The following is a 14501-nucleotide window of genomic DNA, read 5'->3' on the forward strand; positions in this document are numbered from 1 at the left end:
GTTTTAAAAAAGCGTAAACGTAATTATAATTAACCCTACGCATGTGACGCCACCATTCACCAAGAAACTTCTTCAATACAAGGCATAGCCTCTAAAATTAGTAGCAAAAGCCATAACTGCCAATCTCAAAGGCCAAGTACAAGGACCCTTACTCTTACGTAGGTAGCGCCGCCATAGATTACGGGTGTTTTACGCTCATCCGGCAGGCAAGGGAAATCTAGGTGGCTATGGGCAGATAAGGCTAGTCCCTTAAGTGGTTTCGTAATCAGCCTAAGACGGCCTCAAAAATTTTCAGAAGCTTTCACGCGTCTGCTGGTTTGTCCACCGTCTCCATTATGTCAGTGCGAATTAGCTGTGCGATAGTTTATACATTTCCCCCACTTTGTCGAAAGGTTTAAGGAAGGTAAATCGGCCACTACCGGCTCGTAGCACGAAGCATGGTCTCCGAGACGCGGCTGGGCTAGAGGAGCAGCACGTGCCACTCCTCTAGCCCGGCCGTGTCCGAGGTTGTGCGCCTGTGCCAGTGAACCCACCTCGCATACCGTTGGCCTAGATACGCGTCTCGAAAGCCAAGGTTACACATTCTTCTCGCCCTCGTTGTCTGCGCCATGTTACGAAGATCACCTATGCGATGCACTGTAAACCCTTTCTCTCTGTTTAAAGCCTCCCCTTTCTTGCATTATTCATTCGCTGTTATCTCAGCGGACGATAATAAAATTTCAAGGAAAGGTGGGGTAAAGCTGGTTCTCGGGGCTGCTTCGACTCAGTGCCTCTTTAAGTTGGACAAAGTGTATCACTTTTTTCATAAAAAAAGAAATGAAAATGTGTTCTTCTGAGACGGGAGCTGTCCCAGTTTAAGAAACAGCAAAAGGTCCGAGTTCAGCTTAACTGATGCGTCACTCTCTTCGAAAGTGAATTCTGCGACGTGGTACTGTTGCAGTTCTTTGTCGACGCTCTCAACCTTCAAGTCACGCTTGACGGTGCCACTGAAACCCTCGTCGCTGCTTTGACGCACATGCCTCTGGTGATATTGGTGGAGACAAACGTCACCCTTGTTTGTGTGGACAACGTGCCTACCGACTCCTTACTGCAGAAGAATCTTCAGACCTGTATTGTAAGTAGCACTAACCTGCCCATTTATTTATTTCACGGAAGAAAAACGAGTGCAAGAGAATGTGGTGTGCGCGTCTTTGTTGCCCTTGAGAGTGTAAATTTCCATGCTTCGGGCTGATTGAAAGAACTAGCCCAATAGACCACGAGCGCGCCTGTTGGACCCGCGGTGTTCAATTGGCAAATACTTGTTGAAATGTTAACTGAATGGGGGCGCTGACGCAATCCCACGCCGTGTTTCTTCGAAGACCGACTTAAACGCTGCACTTTACCGGGTATGTCCTTGTGGCGCCATCTGCGTTCTTATATGGACTATACAGAGCAAAACGACTTCTCGCGATTTAGTAAAATAAGATTTTGCAATCTCGAAAAACAGCAGTCTTACCCCGACCTGACGCTTGGTAAGTCAGGAAATGAGTGACACGAAAGTGCGGGTGGAGCGGCCACAGCGAGATTCCCGAACCAAACACCGTGACGTAGTAAATTTTGAAGGCGTTTGCTGGGTCGTACATAGCTTCTATTCGAGAAAAATGAAGCACATTGTCTTCTGTGGGTGCCTTGATCTAGTATACGAAGTCTCAAAAAATTTCCTGGAGCGAATATGGCGAAAATACCAAAAAGACATTTCGAAATTTTCTACGTTACACACCGAGTTTCGCCGCAAAATTTAAAAATGAAACTTTTACCTTGCATTTCTTTACGAATAATGAACTTTTTACTATGAAACTTACGACGTTAGAGCTGTCCGAGCACAGTTTATAAATCTAAGCTAAGTCATTGTTTTTCTTTGTTGCCGTTAATAAAGCTACTTTCTTCTTAAGGCCGCTTTCACCTGTTGCGCAATATCTTCCTTTCATGAGCGCCGAGGATAACTCATGTTCCCGGAAAGGTCAAGTTATTCCGCATAACGGCCTTGCACGAAGTTTTCAGGAGGTAAGAAGCTTTCAAGCGTTTTTTTCCTGAGAATTCCCTGCAAATGGTGCAATAGCATCGTGCTATGAACAGTGGTTGTTGATTTGCCTTTCTTGATTCTTCCGGCACCGTGGGTTACTCTATACACAATTGATTTCTAATAATATCAGTCAAATGTAGGAGAGACGGGGAAATTCATGAAAGCTTTTAGCACTTTTCAGGCCTCCTCAAGTTGGTTAAAGTGTTTAAGAGGAGTCTCTTACCACCCTCCTACGACCGGCGATGGATAGCTCTACTCTTCTTAGTGATGATTCCATTATTACCCAGGTGGCCAGTCAAAAATCTGGTGACATCATCGCAAGTTGTATTAGGAACTAGTACTCCCTGAGTTGATGATTTGATTGATATATGGGGCTTAACGTACCAAAATCACCATATGATTATGAGAGACACCGTAGTGGAGGGCTCCGGAAATTTCAACCACCTGGGGTTTTTTAACGTACACCCAAATTTGAGCACAAGGGCCTACAACGTTTCCGCCTCCATCGATAATGCAGCTGGGATTCGAACCCGTGACCTACGGGTGTGCAGCCGAGTACTTTAGCCACTAGACCACCACGGTGGGGCACGTACTTCCTGAATGGACTTCGCAGCCTTATCAGACAAGATTTTGATGGATGACATGCTTGGCTGTTCAAACGGATCAGGTCGACTTTGGGAACAGAAGCGTGAAGCATGGTGAAGTGTATAGGGCAGCGTTAGGACGACGTCACTATAAACCCTAACCGAATAGCTCACCTTTCCGTGATGCTACAGTGTGAACCATGCTCGTAGAATATTCAGAACTCGCATCATGAGAGTATGGGTTTCTGAGGTTTCGACGAGCCTTGAACGCTTTGTGGGTCAATGACGTACGTCTAACCGGTGTGTTTGATATGCGCCTCTTTTTGGGCAATTTGTCTTGCTTGGCTGGTGTGGCCACCAAGCGGAAATACGTAGACTTCTTTTCCTGGCACCATTTTTTACCGCTTTCGTTGCTTTTATTCTTCCTTAAGAGTTGGGGTGTGCCGGATAGTTTTGGTCTCGTTCTCATTTCGCGCTTGTAGCGCCCGCAAAAGTGAACGTATTTTGGTTTGGAATATTGCCACAGGTGACCAATATGTTACTGTCTAGTTAATTGCTCCCTGGTACGCAATTACGCCCGTTTACGTGCATACGCTGACTGACACACGTGAGGCCGCTTTGTTTCATTTTGTGTTGTGAGGGCTCGCGACAACCACTTTGGTTTCGTTGGCAATAACTCGAAGATGTAACATAGGTTTCGGAATTGCTTTACTTTTCCGGTTGGGCTCACAACTACGCAGTTCTCTTCAGTGCACTCACCCACGCCGTTTGCTCTCGAAGAGCGCACCCGTTTGTGAGTCCACAAGTTAGTCTAGCGGCTATTCCTGGGATTGGCCGCTCCACTGCAGAATCTCAATTTTAATTAGCAAATGTCAGCCCGTCGTCCGAGGAGTTACTTGATGAGTGAGTGACATCTCAAAAGCGAGTACGGCGACACCACGCTGAGTGTATCGAAAGTGACTTTCTTTTCCCGTGTTTCCACTTCTCATCACTTCGCGCACTTATTTTTGTGCGTCTCTGTAGCACCAAGATGTTGATTTCTGTGCCTAATTTTTTAAGCCATATAGTTTGCTTTATCTTGCCGTTGCCAACCTCTAGATAATGTGTATATAACACAAAAGCTGCTTTTTTGAATGCGAAGCGTTTTCTTAACGAACTTCAGCGACGTTTAGCGTATCTATCTATCTATCTATCTATCTATCTATCTATCTATCTATCTATCTATCTATCTATCTATCTATCTATCTATCTATCTATCTATCTATCTATCTATCTATCTATCTATCTATCTAACTAGCCGCCTACGACTTTTAGCTCTCCTGGCCGCTTGGATAATGGTATTGATAGCAAACTTGGTATGACATAACATGACGGTATGACGAGCATATTCGACTAGTCATAGCATTAAAATAATGACGTGTGTGTCATGATTTAAATTTCATGGTCTTGCTGCTCTTGCGGTGGTCTCGTTTGCATGACATGTCGAAAACTGGTATGGTATGACATGATTGCACGGCGAACACAAGCGACAGACCCTGACAGGAAAAATATGCCATGTGTATCAAGTAACAACGTGACTACATGCCACGCTCATGATGCGCTCGCGGCCATTTCACTGGCGTCACATATACGAAATATGGTATTACGGTACGTGAATAGATGACGAAGGTATGTGACTGGCGCAAACAAGATAGTCGACATGCGTGTCATGTAACAACATGGCTACGTGGCACGCTCATGATGCGCTTGCGGTTGTTGTGCTAGCTCCACATTTGCCAAATTCGGTGTTACGTGACGCCAATGGATGACGAAGGTATATCACTGGTGCAAACATGATAATGATGACACGCGTGTCATGCAAGAACATGACAACATATCACAGATTCATAGCGTGCTCACGGCCGTTTGGCTAGCTTCACATATACTAAATTTGGCATCCCGTGACGTCAATAGATGACGAAAGTAAACGACACATCGAAACATAATAATCATGACACGAAAGTCGTGTACGGCATAATTTACCTCCATATCTGTACGTTGTGGAGATTTTAAAGTGACATATCAACATTTCTCATTCGTGCTTCGCATATCATCCATTGCCTTACCACTGCACGTGGAATCTGCCTTTTTTTTCATATTGCGATTACCGAAAAAAATTTTGACTATTTGTTTGTCAAATGAATTCGCCTGAAGGGCTTAGCTCAGCAAAGAGAAATTAACATTTTTCGGATCCTTTTCGGGAAACAAAATCACACTTCAAAAGGTTAAAGCTGCTACTTCCACGAGTTGGTACGAATTCATCTTGTAATGTCCGCATTGAAATGACTCGATGATCTGCTGGTGAGAACCGTTAGGGTTACGTGGAAACTCGGCCTGATGTCACTAGAGTGCAAAGTCGTAGAGAAGAGCTGTCGGTCATGCTATACGCAGAATAGTGACCGGAAAACCTAGAGTAAGATGGGTCTAGTGGGGTTAGCGAGTTCTTTGCACTGTATGAAAAGGGATTCCCCTCCTGTCAATCGAAGACGCTCGTTCTACTCTGCCGCAAGGGTGTCCTTGGAACTGAAGCCTTTCTTGCCACACAATCGCAGCATATTACTGAAGTGTTTTCTTTATTCAGGTATGAAAACTTTCACTTTTTGTTCTTTTTATTCCACAAGGAGTTCGCCCGTAGGCGTGTCATATCGTCTTGTACCTGCTTCGTGCTACGAGCCGGTAGTGGCCAATTTACCTTCCTTAAACCTTTCGACAAAGTGGGGGCGAAATGTATAAACTATCGCACAGCTAATTCGCGGTGACACAAATGAGACGTTGGACAAACAAGCAGACGCGTGAAAGCTCCTGAAAATATTTGAGGCCGTCTTAGGCTGAATACGAAACCACTCGGTTATGGGACTAGTCTTATCTGCCCATAGCCTCCTAGATTGCCCTTGCCTGCCGGATGAGCGCAAAACGCCCGTCATCTATGGCGGCGCTACTTACGTAGGGGTGAGGGTTTTTGTACTTGGCTTTTGAGGTCGGCAGTTTTGGCGTTTGCTACTAATTTCAGAGGCTATGCCTTGTATTGAAGGAGTTGCTTGCTGAATGTCGGCGTTACTTGCGATGGGTTAATTATAATTACGTTTACGCCTTTTTAAAACTTTCCTACACTATTTTTGTAGCATATAAGCCCCAAAAACGTAAAAACTTGTTTGAAGACACCCCTTTTTAGGTGGCGCCACCACCATAGTTCTGACGATGGCCGCTTTCCAAGTGACCGCCGATAATCCAGCCGGCAAGGGAAATCTAGGAGGCTATGATCCGCCCCAAGATCGAGATATAGGCGGCAGGACCGTTGCCGTGGTAGCGTGTATCTGTCGGGCGAGCGATTAGAAACTCAAATGGCGGTGCTTTCTTGTGAGTGGTTTGAGCCGATTGTCGCCTAATCAAATGCGTTCTCTGCAGCTTACTTCTACGCTTCTCTTTGCCGAATCAATGCACGAAGCCCATCTAGCATAACTATTACTATTCAGAGAAGCGCTATTTGTCGATGAAAGCGATGCTCGCCCTGGATGACCGCATGCGCTTTCACAATTTAAGACGTTTATGGTAGTTTTATTTGTACGTGCTTAGGCTATGTCCCACCTAGTACGCGCTGCTGTAGCGTGACCGAACTACATTACCTAACTTCTTGCAAGTATGAATACTGAAAAAAAAACCGTATTGCTGTATGGTAACCTGAATAACACTATTCACGGAAACATGCATACTCATTTCTTTCTTATTGCTTTCTCCGCTAAAGGTAGGGCAGTTGATAAGTCTAGTCCCGAACGCTACGTGACCGGCATTACTTTAGCGCTACGCAGACATTGAGCACGTACGCACTTGTTCCTGACCCAGTGACAGTATAAAAAAAACACATTTCGGCGCAGAGCTAATATAGATTGATTACGCGTCACGAAGTTGCGCAAAGAAGGTCCGGTTGTTTTATGAGCTAAGTATGTTTCTGTTTTTTTAATGAATGATGGGCGCTGTCTTTCACCAGTCTATAACGACTCCGCGCGGATGATCAAGGTAATGTAAAATAAAGGCGATCAGGAGGTTTTGCGTCAATAGGACATAACTGTAAGGTACTCTATTCGAAATGCACATCTGCGTTGTTTAATGCATACCTAATTTAAGCACACGGCGATTTGTGCATAACTTACACCAAATGTTAAATCTTTGCCCGGCAACTCCGTTTTATCACTTCGTTGCCTCCCACTTTCTGTGTTCTAGGGGTCAGTTTAATGACCGTTGTGTGAGACTTCACTTGACAAAATTATATTTTTGTATGGGAACCACAAGCGTACAATAAAATGACGCGTTAGGTGCAAATAAAGCTTATTACCTAACCAATAAACGTGCCGCAGTTCTACAGCTATCAACAACGCGTAAGTGCATGACTTGAATTTGTGTACCACCGGGCCGCTAAAACGTTCCACTCAGACTATTCTTCATGCAGGTTTCGAATTATGTACTTTACCGTATGCTTGAACTAAACAGCGACAACCACTTTGAAATAATTATACTGTTCGGAGGGTACGACGACATCACACATCAGTCTCGGAAATCACACCCACAGGTCATTATTGCAATTCACATGCAGCCGAGCAAGGCAAGTGCTTCTGTAAACCGCGTTAATCATACGTAAAAGCAGATACACTTGCGCTGACATAACGAAACAAACCGTCCTTTGACGCCATGCATGAGGTAGGCGCATATGCAAACAAGACGTGACTAGCAGACGAAGCAGGGAGCAATCCGCACTCTGCGCGCTTCTGATAGCCGCCAGGTGGTGACTCTGCTCGTTCTCGTAGCCAATAGTGCCCTCGTAGTTTTGAGCCCTGATAGATCTATCCTTCTGCTTGTTAATTTTCCTGCTACGCAAGCCACCGGTCGGAAATGTATTGAAATCAAGAGAGGCTGCATCAAAAAGTTATATTCTCTAGGTGGCTTCCGCAGCTGAAAAAGAAAGAGTTGCCATCGATTGCATGCTCGACTATTCAAGCGGATCAGGTCCACCTTAGAAAGAGGAGAAGGGCAAAGAATCTCTGTAAGAAATATAAACTCGTAGAAAGCACAGATTTCGCAGGTCTCAAACGGCTATCAACCTGTTTTTCAGGCTAGCCACGGTGCCATTTCATCTCGTTATGGGCGTATAGAGATGACTGAAAGACCCGTTAGTGAGACCCATTGGTGTTACGTAAAGCCCCGAGCTTACATCACTAACGTTTATAGTTGCGAGGTAAAGTTTGCAGCACTGGTCAGCGTGCAAGAATGAAGAGGGAACCTAGAGAAGTGCGCTTGCAATAAGATTAGGGAGCGTCTTGCGATATTCGGAAGCAAACTCCCCTTCTGTGGGTTGACAATGCACGTTATACTCTGAGATGAGAGAGTTCCTATATGTAACTGAAGCTGAACTCTCTCGCTACAGAACAGCTGAGTGCTGCTCTAGTGTTGCCTTCAATCATAGACGAAAATTTTATCTTTTTGTTTTGGCTTTTCTATTAAGGATTCTTACGTGGGTGACTCATATCGTCGTAGACCTTCAATAAATGTGTAGTTCGAATTCTTCAGTCTGTCGGTTCCAAACTATTTAGGCGATGTAGAGACGAATGCCTTAGAAGCCTCTTACAACGCGCAAATCAATCGTCGACTGCGCAGGAACCATTGATCACGTCCTGTGCCACTGTTCTGATTGAAGAATATCGCCGGACTCTCCAGTGTGCCTTGAGAAGACTGGATGGTCTTTCGTTTACTCGGGGAAAGGTCTTGGGTGCATGGTCTCACAGTACATCAGCCCAAAAAGCCACAGGAGCCGTTTTACAATTCTTGATGGCCACATTCTTGATGGCCACAGCTTTGTTCCGCCTCCACTCGGCAGTGGGTTTCATTGATTGTTTCATTATCAAAATAGCCAAGCCTCTTCGGGCCGCAAGCCCAGCGCCAAGCTCTGCGCACAGCGCCAACAAAGACTAGCGACCCTCTTGTGCCTTCATCTGCGTAGCAGTGCCACGCCAGCGGGAACCTCTGCACGAAAACCATGAGAGTGAGGTGGACCCCCTGCTGTACTTTCTTTCTTAGCCGTGTGAGCTTCCGACTCCACTCACACGTTGCCCGTGGCGGACCTCTTGGAAGTGGGGAGGGCATGATCCGAGGTCGCGGCTCCAAATAAGCTGGATTACGTGGGCCCGCCACCACCCATACCGTCCAGGCACTTGTATCATGGAATGGACCGGGAACTTCTCTGCTAGGTGTGCTAGGACCGACTCCTTAGCCGCGGCATCCACATACATTGGATTACAGAGGGACGCAAGCACCTCCTGCCAAAGCTGCCTAGTCTGGCAGGTCCTGTTTCAAGGAATGCGTTCCTAATGCCAGCGCTTCTGAGACGCCAGATTGCAGTAGCTTGCCATTCTCCCAGCCATTCCGGCACTGTTCTGTTCGCATAGCGAACAATGGAGTTAGCCTTCTTTGGGAACACACCATGGCAGAGTGGACCATTGTCCATTCGTGTGATCTTCGTTCTTTTTCTTTTCCAACGTACCTCGCCCCCAGACGCTGGGTTACAGAGGCTCGCCACCACCTCCGGCGTGGGTACAACGAGGTACCCGCCCAAAGAACACACATGGTGTTAGTGTGCACATGTGTCCTGTATATATTCAAGCCTTCGAGCTATGAATAAGTCAGTTGGAAGTGAGCGATGTGTGTGTTTGATGCCTGGGTGTGTGCCTGTGTGAGTGATCGTGTCGTGTGTTCGCGCTCGAATTAACTTTTAGAAACATTCCTGAGCGACTGCCTGTGAAACCCTGCACTGTTCGTGTGTTGTGCAATGTGCATCTCCTTCTCTATTTGTTTCTTTTACTCCCCCATTACCCTCTACCCACGGGTAGGGTAGCGAATTGCGCGTAGTGTAGTTGGCCTCCATACCTTCCTCATTTTCCTTCTCTCTCTCTCTCTCTCTTTCTCTCGACTGTTGGCATCGTCAACGCGATCGAGTGACGCTAAAGAAATCCCGTGATTGCCACAATACTTCACCACAACGTCACATATAAATGTTCGGGCCGTTGGCATGGCATCATTCCATGACATTGTATATTGGTTAAAGGTGGGCGGATCACTGACGCAGTGCAAGCCTACGTGAGGTGCAGATGTTTTCGCAGAGGGGGAAAGGCAGTCAACATAGACTGAAAAGAAGAAAACAGTGAGCTTCACCTTCTGTTCACTCTTCGTGAACTCTCCCCCCCCCCCCCCCAAAAAAAAGCGACGTTTTGTGTTTCTTTTTTTTAGTAGTACTGTCCGGCACGTGTCAAGGAAGAGCGAACTAAGGTGTTTGGCCACTTCGCGTGGCCTTGCTCTCTAACACGTCTATAGTGCTCGAGCAGGTACGTTATCGCAATGTTTCCAATAAAGAGTCGGTTCAGCGATGCACCTGCCCACTGCGGCATGCGCTGTTCGCCCCCCCTACCTGCTCCGTAGACTAAGTTGGCGTAATGAGACGAGACTTGTTTCGTTGTTTAACGGCGTTTGTACTTGTCTGTCTACTTGCTTCCTTTGAAGCTAACATGCAGTTGAACGGAAGAACGCGTACGGATCATCATTAGTTTCTTTTTTATAGTGTGGTAGTTGCGACATAAATTGAAACTGATTCATGTGGGTGAACAAGTGTCATTTTTATCGCTTGGATTCAACCAACAGCGTTGGAATTACGCGTCCGATGTCCTACTGGTTGAGCGTCACACGCGCATTTCGATGGCTGCGGGTTCAAGTCTTACCGGCGGAGAAGGTGCTTTTTGGGCTTCATTTCATTTTATGTCACAATTATTACACTGCAGTTAATGAAACAAGTGGCAATGCCCCCTTTTTGTGCATCTCTTAGTTCCCGCTTGAAGGTTCTTTAGACTTATGTTTTCGTTGGCTTAACAGTCTGTCGTTTTTATCGGTTGTGTTTAGCAATAAAAAAGCTACTCGAACTGTTCACCTTCTTAGTTGGCTCGTTTGAGGTTCATGCAATACCTTTTTTATTTTTATTTTCTTTTGTTTTCAGGTGGACTACATTACAGATTCTCACGCTTTCGAACAACATTTGTAATTGAAAATATGTTCACTAATCAACAGTTGTTTTTACTTATTCATGTAAGTGCTGAATTACCAACAACATATTGGCCGTTCCAACATGATTGATTGCAACGGCCACAGCGAACGCGCTAGAAAAGTGATCCGCCCAATGAAGATTTTCCTGTGGCTTCTTACACAAACGTTTCTCGGTCCAGGGGCTGCCCGTAATCGGGAAAATAGTCTTAAGCTGCAAAACACCACGGATCGCCGCAATCATTTATACACAACCTCACAAAAGACTTGGGCTGAGCTAAATTAATTTCTCTGATTCATTAATTTTCGTAATTATTGTGTGGTCACATTTGCGATTTTAAGAAGCAACTGCACGCAATTTTTTCACCAGTAATAGTTACAGCTACATAAGTAAGTTTTGAATTTGTGGTGATTTAGTGTTTAGAAAACAGGCTTGCAGGACGCCATACACAAGTGCTGCACCGACTAGGATTTTGAACGGATGGATGGATGGATGGATGGATGGATGGATGGATGGATGGATGGATGGATGGATGGATGGATGGATGGATGGATGGATGGATGGACGGACGGACGGACGGACGGACGGACGGACGGATGGATTGATGGATGAACGGACGGACGGACGGATGGATGGATGGATGGATGGATGGATGGATGGATGGATGGATGGATGGACGGACGGATGGATGGATGGATGGATGGATGGATGGACGGACGAGTGGGTGGATGGGTGGATGGATGGATGGATGGATGGATGGATGGATGGGTGGATGGATGGATGGATGGATGGATGGGTGGATGGATGGAAGGAAGGAAGGAAGGAAGGAAGGAAGGAAGGAAGGAAGGAAGGAAGGAAGGAAGGAAGGAAGGAAGGAAACACTCAGAGTACCCCCGTGTCACCGAGAAATCTGAAGGTAGACAATTCAATGCTGAGCTGAAATTGAATAGGACAATGTAGATTTTATAAAAATTAATAGTCAAGAAATATTGATTGATATGTGGGGTTTAACGTCCCAAAACCAACATATGATTACGAGAGACGCAATATTCAAGAAAACCACCAGGCTCCTGGGCAATCTTTGAGTGTAGGTGTGTGCCATCGGTACAAGGCGCTGCTCTACTCTACTCTCCTTTAACCAATATTGGATAGCCTAGCCAAGAACAAGCAAGTAACGTATGCTGTCGGGCTAGTTAGTGTGTAACTCTGCAGAACATCGTTGGCGCAAACTCAAATGACGTCGAAAGAAGAGACTCGGAAAAGCACACGTGACACGTTACGCGTGCGCACGTGCGCTTTTGCGAGTCTCTTCTTTCGATTTCTACAAGTTTGCGCCAACGATGTCCTGCACAAGAACAAGCAACATTTTGCCGCACCAAGCCGACATGGTAGGGCTGAGGAAGTGCGCGAAAAGACGTTGCAGAAGAATTGCGTAGGAACATAGGGTACACTCCTTCGAATTGGATCGAGTTCATGCAGATTGAAACTGTTCGACAGGAAACAAGATCACAGCACATCCACGAAGAGAGTGTTGATGAGTAAGCGAAACAATGTTATCTATCTATGTTACCGTAAATCAGCCGAGACTTGATCCCATCTCGCATGTAAATGTGTGACAAAGTGATGTACAGATATATAAAGTGTTTATCAGTCATTAATTGTCTATCTATCTATCTATCTATCTATCTATCTATCTATCTATCTATCTATCTATCTATCAAATCTATCTATCTATCTATATATTTATCTATCTATCTATCTATCTATCTATCTATCTATCTATCTATCTATCTAACTATCTATCTATCTAGCCGCCTACGACTTTTAGCTCTCCTGGCCGCTTGGATGGTAGTATTGATACCAAACTTGGTATGGCATAACATGACGGTATGACGAGCATATTCGACTAGTCATAACATTAAAATAATGACGTGTGTGTCATGATTTAAATTTCATGGTCTTGCTGCTCTTGCGGTGGTCTCGTTCGCATGACATGTCGAAAACTGGTATGGTATGACATGATTGCACGGCGAACACAAGCGACAGACCCTGACAGGAAAATTATGACGTGTGTATCAAGTAACAACATGACTACATGCCACGCTCATGATGCGCTCGCGGCCATTTCACTGGCGTCACATATACGAAATATGGTATTACGGTACGTGAATGGATGACCAAGGTATGTGACTGGCGCAAACAAGATAATCATGAGATGCGTGTCATGTAACAACATGGCTACGTGGCACGCTCATGATGTGCTCGCGGTTGTTGTGCTAGCTCCACATTTTCCAAATTCGGCGTTACGTGACGCCAATGGATGACAAAGGTATATCACTGGTGCAAACATGATAATGATGACACGCATGTCATGCAAGAACATGACAACATACCACAGATTCATAGCGTGCTCATGGCCATTTGGCTAGCTTCACATATACTAAATTTGGCATCCCGTGACGTCAATAGATGACGAACGTAAACGACGCATCGAAACATAATAATCATGACACGAAAGTCGTGTACGGCATAATTTACCTCCACATCTGTACGTTGTGGTGATTTTAAAGTGACATATCAACATTTCTCATTCGTGCTTCGCATATCATCGATTGCCTTCCCACTGCACGTGGAATCTGCCTTTTTTTCATCTTGTGATTACGGAAAAAAATTTTGACTATTTGTTTTTTAAATGAATTCGCCTGAAGGGCTTAGCTCAGCAAAGAGAAATTCACATTTTTCGGATACATTTCGGGAAACAAAATCACGCTTCAAAAGGTTAGGGCTGCTTCTTCAGCGAGTTGGTACGAATTCATCTTGTAATGTCCGCATTGAAATGACTCGATGATCTGCTGGTGAGAACCGTTAGGGTTACGTGGAAACTCGGCCTGATGTCACTAGAGTGCAAAGTCGTAGAGAAGAGCTGTCGGTCATGCTATACGCAGAATAGTGACCGGAAAACCTAGAGTAAGATGGGTCTAGTGGGGTTAGCGAGTTCTTTGCACTGTATGAAAAGGGATTCCCCTCCTGTCAATCGAAGACGCTCGTTCTACTCTGCCGCAGGGGTGTCCTTGGAACTGAAGCCTAACTTTCTTGCCACACAATTGCAGCATATTACTCAAGTGATTTCTTTATTCAGGTATGAAAACTTTCACTTTTTGTTCTTTTTATTCCACAAGGCATTCGCCCGTAGGCGTGTCATATCGTCTTGTACCTGCATGCAAGAAATCCACTGTTCGAATTGTTCAGTCTTTTGGTGCACAGCCTCGGCGAAGTTTGTGTACAACGCGCGAGCAGCAGGTTTTCGCTATGCGGCGTGACACCTTGGGGAAGCTTCGGGCTCTGATCAGGTGTGTCAGAAGCTTGCGTAGCCCAGCAGCAAGGTTAATCTCATCAGAGTCCGAAATTGCCCAAGGTGTCATCCCGCAGAGCTAATACTGGCTGTTCGCTCGCTCCACACAGACGTGACCGTGACTGTATATCTGTTTGAGTCATGTCAAAGCGAAAGCATTAGAAACCTCATCAAACACGAAACGTCAACGATCGGCGTCAGCGGCGTCAAAACGAGTGACGCAAAAAAAATAGCCAAGTGTATAAATAGCCGTATGACGTCGTTACCACATGATGTCAATCAATCAATCAATCATTTTATTTACTTTAAATAAGGTGGAGTACAGGACTAAAAGCTCAAGAGCTTGAAGAGGTCCTGACCCCGTTCACAAGTTGACAAAGCAGCAAGAAT

The 14501-nt window shown here is 45.4% G+C and overlaps 1 protein-coding gene across 1 annotated transcript in view; it reads left to right on the plus strand.

The window, feature by feature from the left end:
* Nucleotides 1-701: 701 nt before the first annotated feature.
* LOC119163167 (regucalcin-like) overlaps nt 702-14501 on the plus strand; it is a 104342-nt gene continuing 90542 nt past the window's right edge. Inside the window, exon 1 of the mRNA XM_037415113.2 lies at nt 702-1114. Coding sequence (XP_037271010.2) covers nt 1016-1114 — 99 coding nt within the window. The 5' untranslated portion in view covers nt 702-1015. The remainder of the gene's footprint in view (nt 1115-14501) is intronic.

This window comes from Rhipicephalus microplus, chromosome 9 (genome assembly GCF_043290135.1).
Source record: "Rhipicephalus microplus isolate Deutch F79 chromosome 9, USDA_Rmic, whole genome shotgun sequence".
Taxonomy (NCBI): domain Eukaryota; kingdom Metazoa; phylum Arthropoda; class Arachnida; order Ixodida; family Ixodidae; genus Rhipicephalus; species Rhipicephalus microplus.